Source organism: Mobula birostris, chromosome 31, assembly GCF_030028105.1.
Source record: "Mobula birostris isolate sMobBir1 chromosome 31, sMobBir1.hap1, whole genome shotgun sequence".
NCBI classification, from domain to species: domain Eukaryota; kingdom Metazoa; phylum Chordata; class Chondrichthyes; order Myliobatiformes; family Myliobatidae; genus Mobula; species Mobula birostris.
This window is the reverse complement of record NC_092400.1, coordinates 18,649,288-18,673,313: the sequence shown is the minus strand read 5'-3', so window position 1 is coordinate 18,673,313 and position 24,026 is coordinate 18,649,288. Positions and strand designations below refer to the sequence as shown.

At 41.7% G+C, this 24,026-nt stretch overlaps 1 protein-coding gene across 1 annotated transcript in view; it reads right to left on the bottom strand.

Moving 5' to 3' along the window:
• Window positions 1–23,250, bottom strand: part of vps33a (VPS33A core subunit of CORVET and HOPS complexes) — a 29,594-nt gene extending 6,344 nt beyond the window's left edge. The window contains exons 1-10 of the mRNA XM_072247602.1: window positions 23,126–23,250; window positions 20,023–20,088; window positions 17,769–17,896; window positions 14,442–14,631; window positions 13,012–13,128; window positions 11,965–12,139; window positions 8,139–8,332; window positions 4,353–4,479; window positions 3,228–3,295; window positions 1,751–1,888 (exon numbers count right to left, since the gene is read on the bottom strand). Coding sequence (XP_072103703.1) covers window positions 1,751–1,888; window positions 3,228–3,295; window positions 4,353–4,479; window positions 8,139–8,332; window positions 11,965–12,139; window positions 13,012–13,128; window positions 14,442–14,631; window positions 17,769–17,896; window positions 20,023–20,088; window positions 23,126–23,227 — 1,305 coding nt within the window. The 5' untranslated portion in view covers window positions 23,228–23,250. The remainder of the gene's footprint in view (window positions 1–1,750; window positions 1,889–3,227; window positions 3,296–4,352; window positions 4,480–8,138; window positions 8,333–11,964; window positions 12,140–13,011; window positions 13,129–14,441; window positions 14,632–17,768; window positions 17,897–20,022; window positions 20,089–23,125) is intronic.
• Window positions 23,251–24,026: the final 776 nt, after the last annotated feature.

Below are 24,026 nucleotides of genomic sequence, written 5' to 3'. Positions count from 1 at the left end.
AACACAAGATCATTACACAGCCTAGATAGATAGAATACAGGAGTTGGGAAATCATGGTGCAACTGTTGTTGGTGAGGCCACACTTGGGAGCTGTGTGCAGAGTTCTGGTTGCCCAGCTATAGGAAGGATGCAATTAGTGTGCAGAAATGATTCCAGAGATCTTTTAACAGGACTGACAGGCTTGAATTAAGGAAAGACAGGGACCTCTCTCTAACCCGTCCTCCCCCAGAGTGCAGGAAGCAGACAAGTGAGCTTATGGAGTTACACAGAATCATGAGGGGGTAGATAAGGAAGATGTCCACTGCCCTTTTCCCCCTAGGATAGAGTCTAAGAGAATGGGACATACACGTAAGCCGAGAGTGGAAGGGACACAAGAGGAACTTTTTCTCCCTACACAGAGGGTGGTAGTAAATGAAACAAGCTGACAGAGGAAGCTGTACAGGTGGGCAGAATTAAGATGTGCAAGACATTTTGACAGGCTCATCAGCAGAAGAGGTTTGGAAGGATATGGGGCAAATGCAGGCCAACGGAACTGGCTTGGACAGACTACCTGGACAGCATGGAAACGTTCAGCCAAAGTGACCTGTTTCCATGTTATACATCTCCCTCTGATACACAAACACAGGCCATAAACCAGGGCTGAACCGGCACCGTAAAATGACGAATGTCATTCTCAACTTGAAACTCAGAAGGGTGCTGGGAAAAGTTTCTGAAAAGCCAGTGCACTATCCTTTGTTGCCTCCCGTACTGCAAATCTCCCTCAATGCTGGCAAGCAAGAGTTCGTGCAAAGGAAAGGAAGCATCCTGTCATCAATCAGGAGGAAGTACAGGTATGGCGAGGGTTGGTATTACAGATTTCAATTGATTCCAGTAACCTTCACCACATAGTCTTTCACATAAACTGTAAACTCACGATCACCTCTAAATATTGGCACAAAAAGGGTGTTAAAGGGAAACTGAAGCAAATTGTGAAAAAAATGGTTCCGTTGAAATCTGCTTGTGACACAAAAATGATGTACTTGTACTCCGCACTAGAAAAGGACCAATGTGGTTTAGGAAAGCAGTCCCACTTCAAATTTACACTCTTGCTTCTATGTTTTAGCTTCACCAAGCCGATATCTCTTCAGATTCATCAGATATCATTAAGTCTTCACTCAAAGTTGGCCCCTGGATCAATGTCAATAGTAAGGCAAAGGATATGCTGAGAGGTGCTTGAAGAATGGGAGATCTTTCCAAATTAAAATGCATGGGTTAACTTATGCTGTAGCTTGGTGTAAAAGTTAAATTTATCAAATTTAGTAACTTAAAGATAGTGGTGAATCTGTGGCATTCAGGCAGCTGTGGAGGCCAAGACATTAGATATACTTAAGGCAGAGGTTGATAGATTTTTGATTAGTCAGAACACGAAGGGCTATGGGGAAAAAGGCAGTAGATTGGGGCTGAGAGGGAATATGGATCAGCCCTGATGAATTGGCAGAGTGGACTTGATGGGCCAAATAGCGTAATTCTGCTCCCATTTCTTATGGTCTTATACCGTATAATTTTTATCCAAACTATGGCAATTCAAAACCTACATTTTGACAACCTGAACTTTCAACTCTAATAAATTAATTCAACATGAGTCAATGTGCCTTAAAAGGAAACAGCAATTCATTTAAGTTATTGTAAGTGTCTTTCTGATCGTTATTCTGTACGTTTTTCAAATAAACTGCTGATAACTTGTAGAAAGAAATGTATTAATTTGTCTAACCTGCAAAATTTCTCTCTTGTAGTGGTCTAGTACCTTTGGCTTCAGGCCATTGTTGCACACAGACTGCATACAAACAAGTCGCAGAACCTTTGTCAACTTTTCCTTTTGTGCAATAGCTTCTTCAATATAGTTGTTGACCTGCAGGTAGAGGTAGCAATTTGAACTCTAGGCTGCTCCATTTAAAGAAAGTCACTATTAGATACAGGTCGACCTTCACTCATCCGGCACCACTGGGACCTGAGGAGTGCTGGATTAGTGAAAATGCTGAATTACAGAAGGATCACATTAAGCATAATCAGTGCTGGATTATCGAAGGAACCAGATTACAGGTAGTCGGATTAGTGAAGGTCGACTGTACCAGCCTATAAAACAAAATTCATTTCAGAACTGAAGAGCCGCACATTATCCTACAGTCACAGTCCAAATTATACAAACCAACACACACACAAAATGTGCGAGGAACTCAGCAGGTCAGGCAGCGTCTATGGAAATAAATAAACAGTCGACATTTCAGGCCGAGACTCTTCATCAGGACTGAAAAGGAAGGTGGCTAGAATAGGATGGTGGGGAAGAGGACGGCAGCCTCAAAGGTGATGGGTGAAGCCAGCTGTGTAGCTGGGGGGGGGGGGGGGGGGGAGAGAAGATGAAGAAGCTGGGAGGCAGCAAGTGGGAAAACCAAAGGGTTGGACAAGGATGAATCTGACAGAGGAGAGTGGACTACGGGAGAAAGGGAACAAAGAAGGGGCATGTAATTGACTGGTGAGAAGAGGCATGAGGTCAGAGTGGGGAAAATGACGAGGGAAGCAAGGAGGGGGGAGAAGTGTGAGGGAGAAAATTACTAGAAGTTGGAGAACGCAAATATTCATGCCATCAGATTGAAGGCTACCTCGATGGAAATTGAGATGTTGCTCCTCAAACCTGAGAGTAGCCTCATGGCAAAAGAGGCGGCCATAGACCGACATGTCAGAATGGGGATAGGACTGGAAATGGTTGGTCACAAGGGAATACTTTCTGCAGATGGAGCTCAGGCTCTTAACAAAACGGTCCCCCAATTTACATCAGGTCACACTAATGTGGAGGCCGCATCTGGAGTGCCAGATACAGTAGACAACCCCAATACAATTGCAGGGGAAGTGTTGTGTCATCTGGGAGGACTGTTTGGGGAGGTCAACACTTGGCCCATCACCGTGTGCAACTCAGAATGCCCTTTGTACAATTCCATTATCAGTATTCCAGAACATCATTCATTTTAAGCTCTTCATACTTAAAAAAACTGTAAATGTTGGGAATCTAAAATAGAAACAGAAAATAGCATAGCAGAGCAGGCGGCATCTGTGGAAAGAGAAACTCAGATGTTTCAGCTCAAAGATACTGCCTGTTTTGAGTGTTTGACAATTTTCTATTTGTATTAACCAGGTTACACAGTTACTTTAAAGTTATGGTATTAAGACATTTATAAAGGACATACTGTTACTACCTTATCCGTGTCAATCCCAGACATGAACTCTTGTTCCACGGTCAGATTGTCAAAAAAGGTGTCAGACGCTAAAAGAAAAACAGGCATTAGAGGCTTTCTTTACAATAAGACCAATTTAAAAATTTTGATAACTTGATCAGAACTGAAAAATCAAAATCATTCATGAGATGTATTTCTGCCATTAGGGCTACATGTACTGGTTATCGGTAATTGCCCTTAGTAGCAAGGAAGCAAACTGCCAAATCAGGGAGTACTAACAGTTTTAACAGAGCATTTCAAAGAGCCAACTATGCTGCTATTGGTGTGGAGTAACATAGGCAATAGAATGGAGACAACTGTCAGTCAGGAAGTTTCCTATAACCCAACCCCGACTTTAATTCCACGACCGTTATTACTGATACACTCGGCAGCCACTTCATTATTAGGTACATCTGTCTACCTGCACGGTAATGCAAATATCTAATCAGCCAATCGTGTGGCAGCAACTCAATGTATAAAAGCACGCAGGCATGGTCAAGAGATTCAGTTGTTCAGAGCAACATCAGAATGGGAAAGTAATGTGATTCAAGTGACTTTGACCGTGGAATGGTTGTTGGTGCCAGGCAAGGTGGTTTGAGTATTTCAGAAACTGCTGATCTCCTGTGATTTCCACGTGCAATGATCTATGGATTACAGAAAAAGGTAAGAATAACAAAAAACTTCCAGTGAACGGCAGTTCTGAGGGTGAAAACACACCTTGTTAATGAGAGGAGGGCAGAAGAGAATGGCCAGACTGGTTTAATCTGACAGAAAGATGCCAGTAACCACACATTACAACAGTGATGTGCAGAAGAGCATCTCTAAATGCACAACACGTCAAACCTTGAAGTGGATGGGCTACAGCAGCAGACAACCTCCCTGGGTTCCACTCCTGTATTTAAAGTGTCCACTGAGTGTATAATCCATAAATTCTAGCACTGAAAATTTCCTGGTAGGATTGGAGCCCAGATCAATAGTTCTGATTGCTAGATTACTAAATATAACAAATGAATATTGTACCTCTAATCTGCATGATTTTGCTCTAAAACTTACTCTATTCAAACTGAGAATGGGAGAAGTACATCATCCCATTTGTAAAAAGTTTACCTGTAATGTCTTTGATGAGTTCAGCAATAGATGTATGATTAGCGAGAGAGGTTCTTGCTGCCTGCATGTGTGGAAGTTGCGAGACAAATTGTTTGATTTCACCCACCGTCTTTGCGTTATGCCTTCCCTGCAAGAAGCAGTTTTTGTTATAATAGCACGTTTAAATCAACTATTTCAAATAAAACTATTTTAAATATTCAAGAACATATGGGTTAATTTAATAATGTACTGCATACAGCAGATAACCTGAAATCCTTGCTCTTTGCAGACATCCACAAAATAGAAAAAACCCAAACGATGGAATGACATAAAACATTAAGACCCCAAAGCCCCCTCCCACACACTTGACCCAGCAAAAGCATCAACTCCCACCACACAAGCAATAGCAAAGCCCTTCCCCCAAAAGAGACCATGATCTTATAATTCTCCTCACACTAAAATGTCATTCACAATAAATATACATTCAGACTTCTCCTAAAGTGACAAGCAGTGTACAGAACCTGTCTACAGGAACCCCAACAAGAGCTCCTCCTCCCACCCTCTTTCAACAATATGCGCAGAAGTGAAATTCATGTGGCCAGAAAATAGTACCACAGAATTCCAGAATGGAATTACATCCCACCAAAAGATCCTGTTCTAGGATTAAAGGCTTTTGTCAAACATGAACTCAACTTTAGCACTCAATGACTGTAGTTTCCAATGAACAGATAGGTTATGCAAATTTATACATTTTGTATTAATTACATCCTAATTTGGCAAATTTCTAGTATTTTCAACAAATTAATTGAGTCAATTTGGAGGACATTTATCTAAAACAGGAGTTCCCATCTTGGGGAACCACTGACCCCTTGGTTAATGGTAGGGGCCCATGGCATTTTAAAAAAAATTAAATTTCCAAACTAAAATTCCTTGTTGTATGAGCACCTTGACATATTTAACAAAACATATCAAGCATAACTTTACTACAACTGAGCAGTCAGGAGTGAAGGATTGTAGAAGGAAGATAAAATGAAGACAAAGGTTCTTCACTTCAAGTAATACACATGTAGCAGGGTGTTTTCCTGTTAGAATACTGCAGCCACTGGGCATGTCTGAACAAGAGAAGTGCTAATGAACCTTTGGAATTGAGGATGCCAAACCCCCAATGTTAGAAATACAATTTTTCTTCACTTCCTCATACCACCGTCATGTTATAATGGTGCACAATGGAAAATATGTAAGTGATACTTAATATATCTCCTATTTATTGGCAAATGAGACAATTTGAACGCTGATAGAAATCATGGAGAAGTACGTTTCAACTACAAGACATGCAGTCAAGTAGGCAGCAAGGTTGCATGGTGGTTAGCACAACGCTTTATAGCAGGAGAAATTAAGGTTCACTCCCCATCACTGTAAGGAGTTTTGTACGTAGTCCCCATGATCATGTGGGTTTCCTCCCACATTTCAAAGATTTACAGATTAGGGTTAGTGCGTTGTGGACGTGCCAGAAGTATGGTGACACTTGTAGGATGCCCCCAGCACATTCTCGGAGTGTGCTGGTCATTGACACAAATGTTATACGACTCGTTTCCATGGATGCCGCCTGACCTGCTGAGTTCCTCCATCTGTCTGTCTGTCTTTGGATTTGCAGCATCTGCAGGCTTTTTCTTGTTTGTTGTATTTCGTTGCATGTTGTTTCAATGTACAGGTGACAAAAAGCTAATCTTTATATTGTCTCTTCCCTTGCACACAAGGAAATAAAATCTCTTCCTTCACAATCAAACAAAATTCTTGAACTACAACTGGAATTATTGTTAAATTACTGGAAAATACAGCACAAGTAGTGTCCATAGAAGCTACTGTTAGAAACTTTTCTTTCACACGACTAATACACTTTACCTACTACATGTATCAGGAATAATTAGTACAGGTTGAGTGCTCCTTATCCAAAACCCTCTGAAGTCCGAGAGTATTTTGAGTGCTGACAGGACATCATACACGACCACAAGGCTCAGTGAAGGCTCCCAGGTGAATCACAGGTCTCTGCACACCACACAGTTCTGAGAGGTAACCCCACATGTATTGAAAAGTTAACAAAAATAGAAAAACACTGCATAAAGCAAACAATGAAGATTTCGATCGTGTATTGAAAGAGTGGATTCAGTGTCGGGGTAAACATATGCCTTAAGGTATGCTGGTCATAAAAAAAGCAAAGATCTATCACCGTGAACTGAAAATTGAAGGTAATTGTGAATATTTAATAGGCTGATTGCAGAAATATAAAAGGCACAACATTAAATTTTTAAAGATTTGTGGTGATAATGCACCTGTTGATCACAAAGCAGCAGAGAAAACCTACCAATTCCTATGGTTATCTTGACTATAGCTCTTCCCACCCAGACTCCTGTTAAAAAAAAACACTAGTCCCCTTTCTCAGTTCCTTCATCTCTGCTGCATCTATTCCCAAGATGTGACTTTCCTTTCCAGAACATCAAAGATGATCTTCTTCAAAGAATAATGTTTCCATTCCTCCACTATTGATGCTGCCCTTACCCGGATCTCCTCCATTTCCCGAACATCCTGCACTCACCCCATCTTTCCGTCACCTTTAACAGTGATAGAGTACCTCTTGTCCTTACTTACCACCCCAGGAGTCTCCACACACAATTAACCACAACTTCCAACATCTCCAAATGGATCCTAACACCATATATTTCTTCCCCCCCCCCCCACCACTCTCTCCACTTTCCACAGGGATTGCTCTGTCTGTGATCCCCCTGTCCATTCTCCCTCCAGGCATTTATCCCTGCAAGCGGAACAAGTGCTACACCTGCCCCTACACCTCCTCCCTCACCCCCATTCAGGACCCCAAACAGACCTTCCAGGTGAGGCAACATTTCACCTGCGAACCTGCTGGGGTTGTCTATTGTGACCAGTGCTCCAGATGCTGCCTCCTTTACACTATTGAGACCTGTCACAAGTTGGGACCGCTTCATTGAGCACCTCCGCTCCATCTGCTGAAAGCGGACCTTCCAAGTGGCCACATGTTTTAATTCCAATTCCCATTCCTATTTTGACATGCCAGTCCATGGCCTCCTCTTGTGTCAAGATGAGGCCACCCTCAGAGTGGAGGAGCAACACCTCATAGTCCATTTGGGTAGCCTCCAACCTGATGGTACAAATATCAACTTCTCCTTCCAGTTTAAAAAAAAAATCCCCCCCCACCCCCACCTTCTATTCCCCTCTCTGGCCTCTTCTCACCTGCCCATCACATCACCCTAGGTCCTCTCCTCTTTCTCCTATGGTCCACTTTCCTCTCCCATCAGATTCCTTCCTCTCCAACCCTTTACCTTTCCTACCCAACCGCTTCCTTCCCCTCCCCCCACCTTTTTATTCTGGCATCTTCCCCCTTCCTTTGCAGACCCGAAGAAGGGTCTCGGCCTGAAACGTCGACTGTTTACTCATTTCTATACATGCTGCCTGACCTGCTGAGTTCCTCCAGCATTTTGTGTGTACTGCTTTATAATATTTCATTGATTAGTTTACCAAGATCACTGATGAAAATCAAACGCGTGAAACTGCATCAGTATACACATGATGAAATGCAAGACCAAGACTGCTTAACTGTAGCACATAAATTCAGAATCAGAAATGATAGTGGTGTCAAGCTATCTCATTCTATATTCCAAAATCTGAGAACATCTGAGATTTGGAAAAGCCTCCAGCCCCATTCATTTCAGATAAAGGGTACTCAACCTGTACGACTATGGGGCTGTAAATACCTGGTAATACCAGATGCATTACCTCAAATGCAGCAGAGATGATCTTTGCCTTTTTGCTAAGGACTGAGCCAACTGCATTGAAATTTTTATCTCTAATTTCTGCATACAACTCCTCTGCAGAATTTAACTGTAGTTTTTTCGGTTTAGTAGGAAGATCTTGACCACTTTCATTTTGTTTTCTTGGTGTAAATTTCTCAGGAGGTAGCTTTACAAATGCTGGGGAAAAAAAACAAGAAAAATACAAATTTAAGCTGCAAGCCCCATCAAGCACATTTCTCAATGATTTTTTTGTGCTTTCAATTACTTTGTGTGAAGTGATAAGTGAAAAGGAGGGAAAATAAGATACTCAATTAATTTAATTAAGTACATACCACCATTTAAAACTTTACCAGTCTTAGAAGATAACAGAAAAACAATACAATTTAACCTGATAGTATTTTTGCGCATTATGAAATTTTAAAAAGTAGCACCTCAAAGGCTGACAGAGCTATATCTAAAATAAGCATTTTATATCATTGACATTTAGACACATGACTGAAAAAAAATTGTTACACCTACCCATCTACATAAATTTTTAATAATTTATATGGAAAATTAAGGAAAGTTTTATTAAGTGGAAGAGAATTAAAATTGGTAAATTGATAAACTGTCACACATACTGAGGAAGAAAAAGAAAATCATCTTGCATACCATTTCTATAGATTAATTCAAACCGTGTATTGAGATACTACAAAGGAAAACAATAACAGAGTGCAGAATAATGTCACAGTTTAGGGAAAGAAGAATGAAGGTGGACAACAAGGTGCGAGGTCATAACAAGTTAGAATATGAAGATAAGCGTCCATCTTGTATTAGGGGGCCTTTCAATGGTCATATTACAGCAACACAGAAGCTGCCCTTGAGCTTGGTGCTTTCAGACCTTTTCTATTTTCTGGTCTTATACTTAAAGCAGAAATAGATATGTTCTTGATTGGCCAGGACATCAAAGGGTATAGGGTGAAAACAGGGGAGTGGGGATGACTGGAAGAATTGGATCAGCCGATGATTGAATGGCAGAGCAGACTCAATGGGCTGAATGGCCTACTTCTGCTTCTATATCTTAGGGTCTTATGCCTGATAGGTGGAGGAAGGACAGAGTGTGTCTAGGATGTACCAAGGTAGCGAGAAGTGTAGACAGGAGTCCGTGGAGGAGAGAGGGTTTCTGTGAAGTCCACAACCTTGTGGTTTCCTGCATTCTTAGGCAGAGGAATTTCCATGCTAAGCTGTGATGCATCTGGGTAGGATGCTTTTTGAAGGGTGTCAAAAATTGGGACATGCCAGATTTCTTAGTGTATAATAACCAATCTGAATTGCCAATACCTTCTTCTGATATACAAGGCAAACAACATTGGAAGCAATTATAATTGAAAACAGACTTAAACTTACTTCCACATCACACAGCAATGGGCTATTTCTAGAAAATCTCAAATCTGATCAAAGTGGCACTTATAAATTGGGTTTCTTCTTGTGTTACTAAAGACTGGATACTTTCAAATAATCATTCTAACAAAATACTGCAAAGAATTTCAGCTCTGATTAGTTAAGGAAGCATTACTTTCATCCATATCTCTAATATCTTGTTCAATTTAGAAAGGCTCTATTACAATCCTCAAAGAAATATTACATGCACACCCTCAATTTTGAAATCAAAATTAATGAATTCAATTAGGGAGATTAAAGTATTAATTTCCCATGCGTATTTTTGTTACAAATGTGAATTTTGTTTCAGCCAAAAGCATGGCAACTTTAATAAAATGTTTAGAGTTCTCTAGAATGTCAAGATTGAATATCAAGTACACTTTTGGAAGGCGTAGTGAAGTTAAGATGGCGCTAAACAGCAACTTTGCTTACATCTTCAGAAGCAACTCCATTTCCATTTTTAATATCTTTAAATATTAAGGTGGGGGGGAGTGTTGCTTGCTGCTGCTTACGTGCGGGAAGGAGGGGAGCTGGGGGGGGACTTGGTGGGGTTCTTGCGTTTAACTGTTGTTCATTTATTGGGGCGCTCCTCTGTTTTTATGGATGTTTGCGAAGAAAGAGGATTTCAGGATGTATATAGTAAACATTTCTCTGACAGTAAATTAGACCTTTGAATAGCAGTAGAAGGCTGAAGAAATTCCACTTTACTGCGAGTCACAACTCTCTTGGTAGGAAAGACTGCTGCACTAAACAGGCGGACACAGATGGGAATACTGAGAGTGAAGCCAGCCTCCACATGGAACGTTAAACCAGTTTGGTCTGTTTCCTCTCTCAAGTGGATAGAGCCAATGGTAAAAATTTCAAAGAAACCTTACTGTTGCTTTGGAAATAAAAAAAGATTGTGTACCAACCAACTTTACAACCAAATGCACCCATGAGGATTTAAGCGCAATTCAATCAAAGTAAGACGATAAGAGCAAGATATAGCAGCACAATTAGGCCATTTGTCCCATTGCGTCTCATCCATTTCCCTCTCAGCCCCAGTCTCCTGCCTTCCCTCTGTATCCCTTCATGCTCTGACCAATCAAGAGTCCATCAACCTTCGCCTTAAATATGCGCAATGACTTGGCCTCCACAGCCTCCTGCGGCAAGGAACTCCACAGAGTCACCGTTCTGGCCAAGGAATTTCCTCCTCATCTCTGTTCCAGAAGGACACCCCTCCATCCTGAGGCTGTATCCTTTGATCCAAGACTCTCCCACCAAAGGAAACATCCTCTCCACATCCACTCTATCAAGGCCTTTCAACATTCGATAGATTAAAATTAGTAGCATTTCTTGCACATTTTGTTTTGACAATTTCAGAAAAGAATGTTACATTCTGGTTCTTTGAACTGGATAAAAATTGCAGAAATCTGCACAAGTTATTAATAAAACAAACTAAATTATACCTAACAATGCTAAATTACTGGAAATTCTCATCTGAGCTCTGGGATAGTTAACACTTGGATTTAATCTCACATAATTGAACGCAAGGTGATTTCCATGTCGTATTCAATGGAGTCAGCAAACATATGAACAAACTGCAAACATGGACAATGGTTATGGGATGAGAAATCTGATGCCACATAATTAAAGTGCTTGCAAGATGATTAAAGAATCAACTCATTTTGGATCACCCAAAGTCCCTACTGTCCACAAATATTCAGCATTTTTTCCTCAAACTATTTGAATTGAAACTATTCCTAGCCAAGCACAAGGTCAAAAACATTCTTACTAGGTGGGAATTGAAGGGGAATTAAAAAAAAACACAACTGATTCATGTTGTGATCTTCATGTTATCATAAAGTTCTGCAGGCATTAGCACAGTCTCCTAAAGAATGCATGTCAGCAAGTATTTCATTTACTGGAGCGAGCAGTGCAGCTCAGACTAGCCCAAGCATCACTCATGAAAATTTCTGAACAATTATCACCGTCAGGAATAGAAACATGACTTAATTTCCCTCCCCAATTCAGGGCACCAAGAGTCACGGTAACACTTTACACCCTGGGCGAGATGAGCTAACTCGGAACAAACGAGAACTGAGTGCGGGAGGCATCCCCAATCTGTTAGTACATGTCAGCACTTGTAACATCACAGGAGCATTTAGACAGGAGCCAGGAAATGAAGAGCAGGATGCAGACTTCTAAAATTCCAAAGTTGAGCTGAATTGTTTTCATGCTGGGAAAGTCAGCCTAATTGAAGACTGGATTAAATACACAGTGACACGATTCCACCATTCCACTTCACTCCAGGAATTTAGCGAGCCACAAAACTCAAATACTTTACATCTTAGTTGCAACTTTTTGCAGCAGGTAGTTTGCATTAGCAAATGCGAGATGTCAGAACTTACTGTTTTGAATTCCGTATATTTCATCAATCAGTCCTTCATATGACAGCTGTGTTGCCAGAGGCGTTAACAGATCCACGTTACGATCAAGCAACAGAAGTTTATCAAATACAGGCAAAATCTGGTTCGCACTTCCAGCAAATTCACGTTTCATTCTTAGCATCATATTTGCCACAAGCTGTGGAGATAATAGTCAGGGTTAAAATTATCAACCAGAGGTTTAAAAAAAAATTCAGATTCACTTCTTAGAAGGACCACAGAAAGTTAGATAAGGCACCAACTGACAAAAAGAGTTTAGGGATAAATAGGAAGCTTAAGCTGGGAAGGACAAGGGGGTGAGAAGGGGAAATAAATGTCAGGATGATACACTTGCCACAGTGCCCTGTCAGGTGGCAATGCTTCTGAGAGACGATTACTTTTGATTCTATCATATATCTCTGTTCTACTGTGAATGGCTGCAGGGAAATACATAAATGACCTTGAAATTCATGTAGATAATAAATTTGCATTGAACTTTGTTAGAGTATTTTTTTTAACAAATTTTTACATGTGGGAAAGTAAAACGAAATGAACAAGACAAATCTTTGCAATGAAGCATGACTATGTTCTAGACAAACTGATACACTTTTGGACACAAGGGAAATGGTGCCAAGGTAATTGATCAGCCACAATTGTACAGATTGCCAGTCTCAGCACAAAGAGCTGAAAGGCCTACTCCCGATTCTGTGCTCCAAGCCTGCAGCTTACCTACTGGGACCAGTGCAAACAAAATTCACCTTCAGTACTTCCCATAACAAACAAGAATCAGGTTGTCTTTGCTTAGTGTGCAAGAATGAAATTCTTATTTTAAAAATACACTGCTTTACGAGCTCCTAATACAAACAAAATGCTGTCTGTCCAAAGAAAAACTGGCAAGTTCAGTGGTTCAAATGTGTATGCTCCAATTAAACTGCATTTATTACCTTTGTTTTGTTCATAAAAAGTGTCTTGAAAATCTTATTGACATTAAAGACAAAACTCACAAGCAAGGTGGTGGAAGAATGAACTTACCCGAGCACATTCACCTTTCCCAAATATTTGTGGAATAGTTCCGTATAAAGCCTGAAGAGTCATCAATCCTTTGGCCACATGGAATAAGACAGTCTGATCATTCTCAAGGTAGCATTCCTATTTGCGAATGTACAACACAATGTGTTAATTATTTGTGAACGAAAATCCAAGCCACCTGGTTTCCTGACAAAAGTTCAAAACTTATTTAAACTTGTACAAGGGCAAAGATGGCCCCCACTAGCAAATGCAGGCATTATATGCACAATAACTTACTAAAAATGTATATACATTCGTGAAACAGATCCAAGGCAGTGTGATGTTATAAGTGTGTGCAAATGACCCAACTGCAGCCTTTGACTGAGTTGAACAGCCCACCCTCCTCAAATGCCTTGCTATTATCATCCTGCTGGAGAAGCCTACTCAAGACTCCATTTTCAGCTATTCAGTTATGACCAAAAATTTACCAGAGGTTTCTTTCTTTCCCACCCCCTGCCCCAGAGCCACTTAGTTTTCACAAGATTAACTGTAATTAATTTACCCTTCCCATTCCACAGTGGAGCAGAAATTTCCTTGAATTAAATATAGGAGAGACCAAGACCATCATCTGCAGTTGCTGTCACAAACTTTTATAAAATAAATATTTTAAAATAATGGCTTTGTTACTAAATGTACAGGAATAATCAGAGTTTTGCAATTCTTCTACAATTACAATCCATGACTGGTCACGATAGCAAACAAAGAAGCCCTCTATTGGCCAGGGTCAACCGTGGATGTTGTGTCCCAGCTGTCTACGTTGTTGGCGCCATGCTGCCAGTCAATACTGCCCAGGCTTGCGTACTGGCTCGCGTACGATATGGAAGGCAAGCCCATGTAGCAAGCTCCCCCCTCCACGTTTCCCTCTCACACCTAAGTCCTTACCTGCCCATCACCTCCCTCTGGTGCTCCTCCGCCTTCCCTCTCTTCCATGGTCTTCTGTCCTCTCCTATCAGATTCCCCCTTCTCCAGCCCTTCGTCACTTTCATCAATCAGCTTCCCAGCTCTTTAGCTCACCCCTCCTGATTTCACCAATCACCTACCGCCTTGTACTTCTTCCTCCCCTCCCCCCACCTTCTTACTCTGACTTCTTCCCCCTTCCTTCCCAGTCCTGATGAAGGGTCTTGGCCCGAAACATCGGCTGTTTATTCCAATGCATAGATGCTACCTGACCTGCTAAGCTCCTCCAGCATATTGTGTGTATTACTCCAGATTTCCAGCATCTGGAATATTGCAAGTGTGTGGTGAAGATTTCAACTTAAAAAAAAAACAAGTCATGACAAAAATGAACATAGCTAATACAGCTGAAAGCTTTCAGGATACTGTTTGGAAAATGTGCCCAATTAATCCAGGACAGTAAAATGAAAGTTTTGTTTTGAATGGAAATAAGTAGTTACCCTAAATGCATTTTCAGCTTCCATGGATAGCAGATCATTATCAAATGGAATCAAATCCAGATTATACTCCTCGATGTAGGTGATGCTGATCAGTGTCCCTTGTTCCTTAAGTCGCTGCTCACAAAGGAGACTTCGACGCGGCAGAAACAGGATATGGAAGTCTCTGGGATGACCATGACGCCTGCTTTCACTACAAGAAAATGAAATAGTGTAAACCCATAACCAAGAGAAAATCTGCAGATGCTTTTAATCCAAGCAACACATACGCACACAAAAATGCTGGAGGGACTCAGCAGGCCAGGCAGCATCTATGGAAAAGAGTATAGTCAACATTGGGTTTTGCCCTAAAACGTCGACTGTACTTTTTCTCTCCCCCATAGATGCTGTCTGGCCCGCTGAGCTCCTCCAGCATTTTGTGTGTGTTAGCATAAATCCATGACAGCTGGACGTATATTACTAGGGTACATGCAAATGCACAAAATACTGTTTCTTGGAAGTTTTGTTACATGTGGAGAGTTGTGTAAAAACAAACAAAAACCAGCCTTCTTGTCACCACCTTCACACCCAAACTCTATGTATAACAATGGATTAGCCACTGTAAGCAATTCCATCGCCATTACAAATACTTGAAGCTCACAAGAATATTTGAGCTCTGCTGATGACTGACTCTGTGACTCAGCCTGAGGTGAATAACAAGCTGTGACGGATAGCATTGCACCTACCTACACAGAAGACACATGTACCAGCAACCTTTAAGGATGAGGAATATGAAAAATCAACTAATGTTGATTTGGTAATGTTTATGGGAAATATACAATGCAGGCAAGAAGTCCAATTTAACCAGGAAGTGGGTACCCTTACACAATTAAATGCAAGGACTGTCACCCACAAGCATTACACCTTGGAGCTCATGAACGTTTGCAATAAAGGAGTTGGGGGGTAGGGGAGATGGGGCAATGAAATCCCTTCCTCTAATTACAGAGAGGGGCACTTCACCAGTCAGCTGGAAGCTGGCTGTCCCTCGGGAACACAAGAGATTCTGCAGATGCTGGAAATCCAGACGAACACACACTGCTGGAGGAACTCAAAGTCAGACAGCGTCTATGGAAAGCAATAGAGTGTATGTTCCAGGCTGAGGCACTTCACCAAGGCTAGAACGGGTTTCAACCCAAAAATTCGACTCTTTATTCAGCTTGAGCTGCTGAGTTCCTCCAGCACTTTGTGTGCATGTTACTCTTCAGGAAGTTGTGCCTGCAATTCACAAAGGAAGGTGGGAATCAACAAGGAAGCTCTGGTAGCTCTTTGGTCTGCCACAAACTCTCTCCAGCTGACACGGAAAACCTGTCACAATCATATTTGGTTGTAAGCCAATTAGAACAAATGCAGAATCAGATTTATTGTTATTGACTTAAATTGTTCAACGGAGGGACGGTAAGGTAGCGTTCATCGACTGTTCAGAAATCTGACAGCAGAAGGAAAACAGTTGTTCCTGAAATGTTGAGTTTGGGTCTTCCGGATCCTGTACCTCCTCCCTGCTGGTGGTAATGAGAAGCCGGCATGCCCTGGATAGTGAGGGTCCTTAATGAGGGATGCCGCCTTCCTTCGAAGTTGTCATTGATGGCTGGGAGGATTGTACCTGTGATGGATCTGGTTGAATCTACAGCCCTTCAAAACCCCTTTCGATCCTGTGCGTTGGTGTCTCCATACAAGACCAGGACGCAACCAATCAGAATGCTCTCTAGTGTACACTGGTAAAAAGTTGGTAAGAATCGGTAACGTGAGAAATATCCTCATTAACTAGCGAAGAAAGCTGCTAGTGCGCTTTTATCGCGATGGAATTGATATGACGGGTCTACAATATATCCTCTGAGATGCTGATGCCCAGGAACTTCACAATGCTCACCCTTTTCACCAATGACCTCTCAACGAGGACTGCTGTGTGTTCCCTCGACTTTCCATTCCCGAAGTCCACAATCAATTCCTTGGTTTCATTGACACCGAGTGTAAGGTGGTCGTTGTGACACCACTTGACCAGCTGATCTCTCTCGCTCCTGTACACCTCCTCATCACTATCTGAGATTATGCCAACAATAGCTTCAGTGAATTTATAGATGGTGTTTGAGTTTCTCTAACCACAGTCATGAGGCTAGAGCAGTGGGCTAAGCACATATCCTTGAGGCACAGTTGTGTTCACTGTCAGCAAGGAGATGTCATCTCCAATCTGTACCGACTGCGATTTCTCAATGCGGTATCGAGTCCCAGGCTTTGAAGCTTGTTGATTAGTACTGAGAGGATGGGCACTGAATGCCGAGCTGCAATCACTAAGTAGGCAACAAACACACACAAAATGCCGGAAGAACTCAGATCCGACAGCATCTATGGAAATGAATAAACAGTCTGCATTTTGGGCTGAGACCCTTCTTCGGGACTGAAAAGGGGAAAAGGCACCAGAATTAAAATGTGGGGAGGGGAAAGAGGATAGATAGAAGGCAATAGGTAAAGTCAGGTGGATAGGAAACAAAGAATTGGAAGGGAAGGCATCTAATAGGAGAGGGCAGTGGACCATAGGAGAAAGGGAAGGAGGAAGAGACCCAAGGGGAGGTGAGAAGACAGGTGAGAAGAGACCAGAGTTGGGGAATGGGGGGGGGGGGGGAAAAAAGAGTGATTTTTTTAAATTTTAAAAACCAGAAGGAGAAATGGATTTTCATGCCATTAGGTCAGAGACTACCCAGATAGAATATAGGGTGTTGCTCCTCTACCCTAAAGGTGGCCTTGTCTTGGCAAAAGGAGGACTGACACGTTGGAATGGGAATGGGAATATTGCTGTTGTCTGGGTGGTCCAAAGCCCAGTGAGTGCAGGACAGTATCAATTTTATAATTACAATGTTATTTTTCGTGCACTTTTCACAGCATAGTAGGAACCCATTCGGCCCATCAGAACCCTGCCAGCTCCCAGCAGAGCACCTACATCAGTCCTAACCCCTTTGTTTTATTTCTCCAATAATGTTTCATCTTGTGCATTCCCACTTCTGCTTCTCCTGACACTCATCTATACGATCTGGTAAATTGCAGAGCTCAATTAATTTACGAGCACATTCTCGGGACGTGGAAGGAAATTGGAGCGCCCAGCAGAAACCCTACACAAGGCCAGAGTACAAACTCCACACAGAGAGCACCCAAGATGAGGATCAAACTCTGGCCCCAATTCTTGCCCTTTAGAGCAACCACATGGAGTGATATGGAAAAAATATTATATATAATATATAAATAAAAAGATGTTTTGTGTAAAATAAACTGTCAATCTTGTTTAAAACTAAATGTACTTACCACCGAACATTATCAGCAATGATATCCATCAATTCCAACTTGGGCCTCACAAAGAAAATGATGTTTTTCACATCAGCTTCAGGCAAACTTCCTTCCTTCAGAGTAAACATCTTATCAACTTCATGCTCCTGTAGGATTGTAAGACAACATCATATGAATGTATTATGGTCATCCAGGAAAATCTATCAATACTTTTGATAAGCAGTTTTTGAAATTATTTGAAAACATTTTGATCAAACATTGAATTTAAACACCTAATTACAAATATTTACCAACACTTGACAAAATATTAAATACACATAATCACTAATTACTTTCCATGAAGATCTCTCCCCACCCACCAATCAACTCCTTACCAAACTACCCGCTGCCTTGACATTTCCCTGCAGGTTTGCTCGAATGTACAAATCTGGAACTTGCAGGCAGTGATGTGCTTCAGGAGTACTGAACGCAAGAGTTTAACAAGGGAACAAGTTGGGTTAGTTTGCAGGAAGAAGCATATATGAAAGATCTTGCGCCCGGTCTGGGATGGCACAACGAGAGCTTCCCGTTAAATTTAATGGAAGGGCTGACTGCAAGATACTCACACAACTGGTACTTAAGACACCTTAAAACTTTTAGATGTCTGTAAAAGCTGCAGGCAAGTTTGAGGGTCTAACGTAACCTGATGTTATATATTGTTCGTGGTTTCAGTGCCCCTTATGATGGCTTTCACTTTACCCTGGCCCGACACAATGACACACAAAGCCTCACTACAAATGAATTCCAGCGTTTTTTATAATTCATGTTGGGACTATAACTAGACGCAGGCATGCTCTCCTTTAACAGAAAATGCCTAACAAATTGTTGCTGAATTTAAAAAAAAACTTGTTTATAATGTTTTACAGATCTTCAAATTCTACTTTAGTATTAAGTTCAGGCAATTGACTGCGGCTCTGCATTCAACACCATCATCCCCTCAAAGCTAATCAATAAGCTCAAAGAGCTGGGCCTTAATGCTTCCTTGTGCAACTGAATCCTCAATTTCCTCACTTGCAGACCCCAGTCAGTTCGGATTGGTAACTTCTCCTCCATGATCTCCATCAGCATAGGTGCACCACAAGGCTGTGCACTCAGCTCCCCACCCCACACCACTCTACTCACTTTACACTCAAGTCTAAGCACAGGTCTAATGCTATATTTAAGGTTCGCTGAGGACACCACCATAGTAGGCCAAATGAAAGTTGGTGATGAATCAGCATATAGGAGGGAGGTTGAAAACCTGGCTGAGTGGTGCCAGAACACCATCCTTTCACGCAATGTCAGGAAGACCAAGGAGCTTATTATTGACTACAGGAGGTCCATGAGGGGATAGAGGTGGAGAGTGCTGGCAGCTTCAAATTCCTTGGCGTTAACATTTCAGAGGACCTGTTCTGGGCCCAGCACGCAAGTGCCATTACGAAGAAAGCACAGCCATGCCTCTACTTTCTTAGAAGTCTGAACTCATTTGACATGTCATTGAAAACTTTGACAAACTTCTTTAGATACACGGTGGAGTCTCTACTAACTGGTGGCATTGCGGCCTGATATGGAAACACCAGTGCCCTTGAACCGAATAAACTACCAAAAGCTGTGGATACAGCCCAATTCATCACAGGTAAAGCCCTCGCCACCACTGAGTACAGTGATGAGGAGCACGGTCGCAGGAAAGCAGCATCCATCATCAATGACTTTCACCGGGCTCTCTTCTCGCTGCTGCCATCAGGGAGGTGGTACAGGAGCCTCAGGACTCGCACCACCAGGTTCAGGAACAGTTATTACTCCTCAATCATCAGGCTGTTGAACCAGAGGGGATAATTTCATTCACCCCTACACTGAACTGATTCCACAGTCTATGGACTCACTTTTAAGGACTCCATAACTTAAATTCTCGGTATTTTCCCCCTCTTTTTATTTGTACTGTTTGCTGTCTTTGTTGTGAGTGGCTTTTCATCGTTCTATTGTGTTTCTTTGTAGTTACTGTGAATGCCTGCAAGAAAGTGAATCTCAGGGTAGTACAACATGGCACATACACTTAATAAATTTATGTTGAACTTTTGAAGAACACCACCTACATGCACAAAGAATGGTAATTTTGATTAATGGAGTAGAAATGTCTAAATTTCTTCAACTATCTCATAAATAACTTCAGTACCGAGAGCATTAGAACTAACATTTCCTACAACGTGGAAACAGTGATTGCTTTAGTGTCAAGGCTGAAGATATCGTTATTTACCTTTAGCAGGGAATACTGGGCAATTAATCCAAATGGTCCAGTAAGGTACTCATCCCAAACAATCGCCTGTGCAACAAAACCAGACAGTTATTGTGTCATAATACAGTGGCATGCCTTTTCAGTGTACATTTGTGGAAGAAAAAAAACTACTAACAGTAAGTCAGCCAACAGCAATTGAGAATACACAAATGAAATTTCAAACAAAAAGTTATAAGCAAAGTTAAGTACACAACCTCAACTCGCCTTTGAAATGAGATGACATGACCATAGCCAGTACTTTCCAACCACCCCTAAAGTAATTTTAAAACTCCTTCAAAGATCAGTGACATTGGTGTGAACAGACTGATAGGTTTCAAACCAGTACAGTTCCTTACCCAGTAGGTTTAATATCAGATAGAGCTGAAGAACATTTACAAAGTACACTACCAAAAAGCAAGATAAAAGAATGCTTTTGTACATTTCCAACTGCAAACAAATTCAGCTTTCATATTATCTTATGCTCATGTAGAGAATTCAAAAAGGACTATTGTTTCTTTCAAATACAGCCAAGGATAGATAAAAGCATAAATGAAAAATTGATACCCAGATTAAGGCAACCATTTATGCGTAACTGACATTATACAAACTCTGGCAAAACTAATCTTAATAAGTGTATTCAAACAGTCTTAATATTAAGAGGAAGGCATCTCACATTTACACTGCATTTGTAACACAATAAAAGACCACGAGACGTAGGAGCAGAATTAGGCCATTTGGCCCATCGAGTCTGTTCCACCATTCAATCATGGCCGATCTTTTTTTTTTTAAAACTCCTCCTCAACCCCAGTTCCCAGCCTTCTCCCCGTAACCTTTGATGCCACGTCCAATGAAGAACCTATCAATCTCTGCCTTAAAAACGCCCAATGGCCTGGCCTCCACAGCTGCATGTGGCAACAGACTCCACAAATTCATCACCCTCTGGCTATCTGCATCTGTTTTGAATGAACGCCCCTCTATCCCGAGGCTGTGTCCTCTTGTCCTCGATACTCCCACCATGGGAAGCATCCTTTCCACATCTACTCTGTCTAGGCCTTTCAACATTCGAAAGGTTTCAATGAAATCCTCCTCCCCCATCCTTCTAAATTCCAGTGAGAACAGACCCAGAGCCATCAAAAGTACCTCATATGATAACGCTTTCATTCCTGGAATCAGCCTTGTGAACCTCCTCGGGACCCTCTCCAATGCCAGCACATCATTTCTAAGATGAGGGGCCCAAAACTGTTCACAATACTCAAGGTGAGGCCTCACCAGTACCTTATAAAGCCTCAGCAACATATCTTTGCTCTTGTATTCTAGACCTGTTGAAACAAATGCTAACATGACATTTGCCTTCCTCACCACCGACTCAACCTGCAAGTTAACCTTCAGGGTGTTCTGCACAAGGACTCCCAAGTCCCTTTGCATCTCAGATTTTTGGATTTTCTCTTGTCTAGAAAATAGTTCACACATTTATTTCTACTACTAAAGTGCATGATCATGCATTTTCCAACATTGTATTTCATTTGCCACTTTCCTGCCCATTCTCCTAATCTGTCTAAGTTCTTCTGCATCCTCCCTGTTTCCTCAACACTACCTGCCCTTCCACCCATCTGCAAACTTGGCAAAAAAGCCATCTATTTCATCATCTAAATCATTTATATACAGCATAAAGAGCAGTCCCAACACTGACCTCAGTGGAACACCACTAGTCACTGGCAGCCAACCAGAAAAATTCCCACTCGCTGCCTTCTTCCAATCAGCCAATGCTCTAATCATTTTGGTAACTTTCCTGTAATAGCACGGGCTCTTAACTTGGTAAGCAGCCTCACGTGTGGCACCTTGTCAAAGGCCTTCTGAAAATCCAAATATACAACATCCCCTGCATCTAAAAGATTCCCAAGTGCTTAGATCCCAAGAATACATTCATGCTATGGCCCAGTTCTTCCTTTCTTTTAGCACAGTAATGTGACCTTCCCGCAATTTGGTTAGTGACTTGGTGAACATCTCATTGAGAGTCATCCTGGATTTCTAGATGCTTCTTACTCTACATTCTCTATCTAATTCATTCTGACCTCATACACAATAATGGAATTGCAAGGGAAGCCTTTATTAACCATTATACAAATTTTCTCCTTGTTAATTTCTCAAATTTTCCCCACATCAGGAGCTTGCAATAAATTTTACGGTTCAAAAACAGGGTGTATCTACTTTTAACACTAAAATCAACACACAGTTCATAACCCTGCCAGATACAGGTCCTCCATAACCATCTTTCTTTGAACCACAGATGTTCTTGATCAGCTGATTATTACCAGCAGTTTCAGACTTTTATTTTGTTTCTTCACCTCTCATCACTAAAATCACTCCTGCCTCCAAACTTATAAGCATCATTTGCCCTCCCCTCCACTTGTAAAACTTTGTAACAAATTTTGTAGCAATTCACAGATTCAGAACAATAAGTGTTGTCATATTTATACATTCTAACTTTGCAATGTCTTTTGGAGAAAAGGGAACAAGTGTGTTATTGTAAGGTCAAAATTAGCAGTTTTGCCAAATGACATATTAGTCTGAAACATATAAATGCCAAGGATTAATTAAACTGCATACTGACATAACAAATACCACAAAAAACACATCTCTTATTCTTTGCAGGGATGGAGGGGGTGTCAGTTTCTTATTTCAATATCACCAAGACATAACTAACTGCAGGTGCATTTATCAGATAACACATTCATACTGTAAACACTATTCTAATGCAACTGGGGGTGGGAACTAAACCCGATTTCATTCACGATCTCTGAAGTCTGCCACCCTTCTTCCCACACCTCCCAGACCAGCCCCATTTCCCTCTCGCCTATCCCTCCAACACCATCCCCCTCCCTCTCGCCACTCACATTTCTGCTAAAGTTGCCCTCTCCCTCTCAGCCCCAAGATTAATGCTAATGCCCGCCCGATCCTCCCTCCAGCCCGGCACAGCCCTATTTACTACGGACTATAACCCCTCCTCTCCCTCTTCCGCCTCTCGGGAAGCACCGCTCTGCCTAGGGCACTGCTCCACCAAACCGCTCTGGGTAGCATCGCGGACCTTGCTGCCTTCACACTTGTCCAGGAATTCGCGCAGCTCCTTGCGGGCTGCCTCTCGCAGGTTGTTAAGAACCACCCTGCCGTAGCTCAGGTGGGTAGCCATCTTTAACGCGGTCACATGACGCGGAGGGCGCCAGCCCACGTGACACCTGCAACTGGCCATTAGGGGACGCTGGAGAGCCGCTCGGAGCCGGAGCTGAACGTGGTTGTCTTTATACTGGAAGCAATTGGTGCACACACTGAAGGCATTGTTATAGAACATGCTTTCTGAGTAATTTAATAAATGTAAGCACAACAATGAAAAAATATTAACAAAATGAACTGACCGAGGCCAGTTTAGAACTAAATTGCAGGAATGCTTCTGAAGACTCATTAGCGCAAAAATACAGTCCAACAGAATCACATTATTAACACATAGAAAACAAGTTCCATACTTAAGAGGGATTATGAAAGAATTCACCTTGAAGTTTGAGAGGGAGAAGCTAAAATAAGATGTGCCAGTATTACAGGGGAATAAGGGGACTTGCAGAGGCGTGAGAGAGGAGCTGGCCAAAGTTGATTGGAATGGGACACTTGCAGGGATGACGGCAGAGTAGCAACGGCTGGAGCTTCTGGGGGAAATTCGGAAGGTTTAGGATGGATACATCCCAAAGAACAAAAAAAGTATTCTAAAGGGAGGATGAGGTGATCATGGCTGACAAGGGAAGTCAAAAACAGCATAAAAGCAAAAGACAGGGCATATAATATAGCAAAAAATGGTGGGAAGTTAGAGGATTGGGAAGCTTTTAAAAACCAATAGAAGACAACTAAAAGGCAATAAGGAGAGGAAAGATGAAATATGAAAGTAAGCTAACCAATAATATAAAAGAGTGAAAGAGAGGATATTGGACCGCTGGAAAATG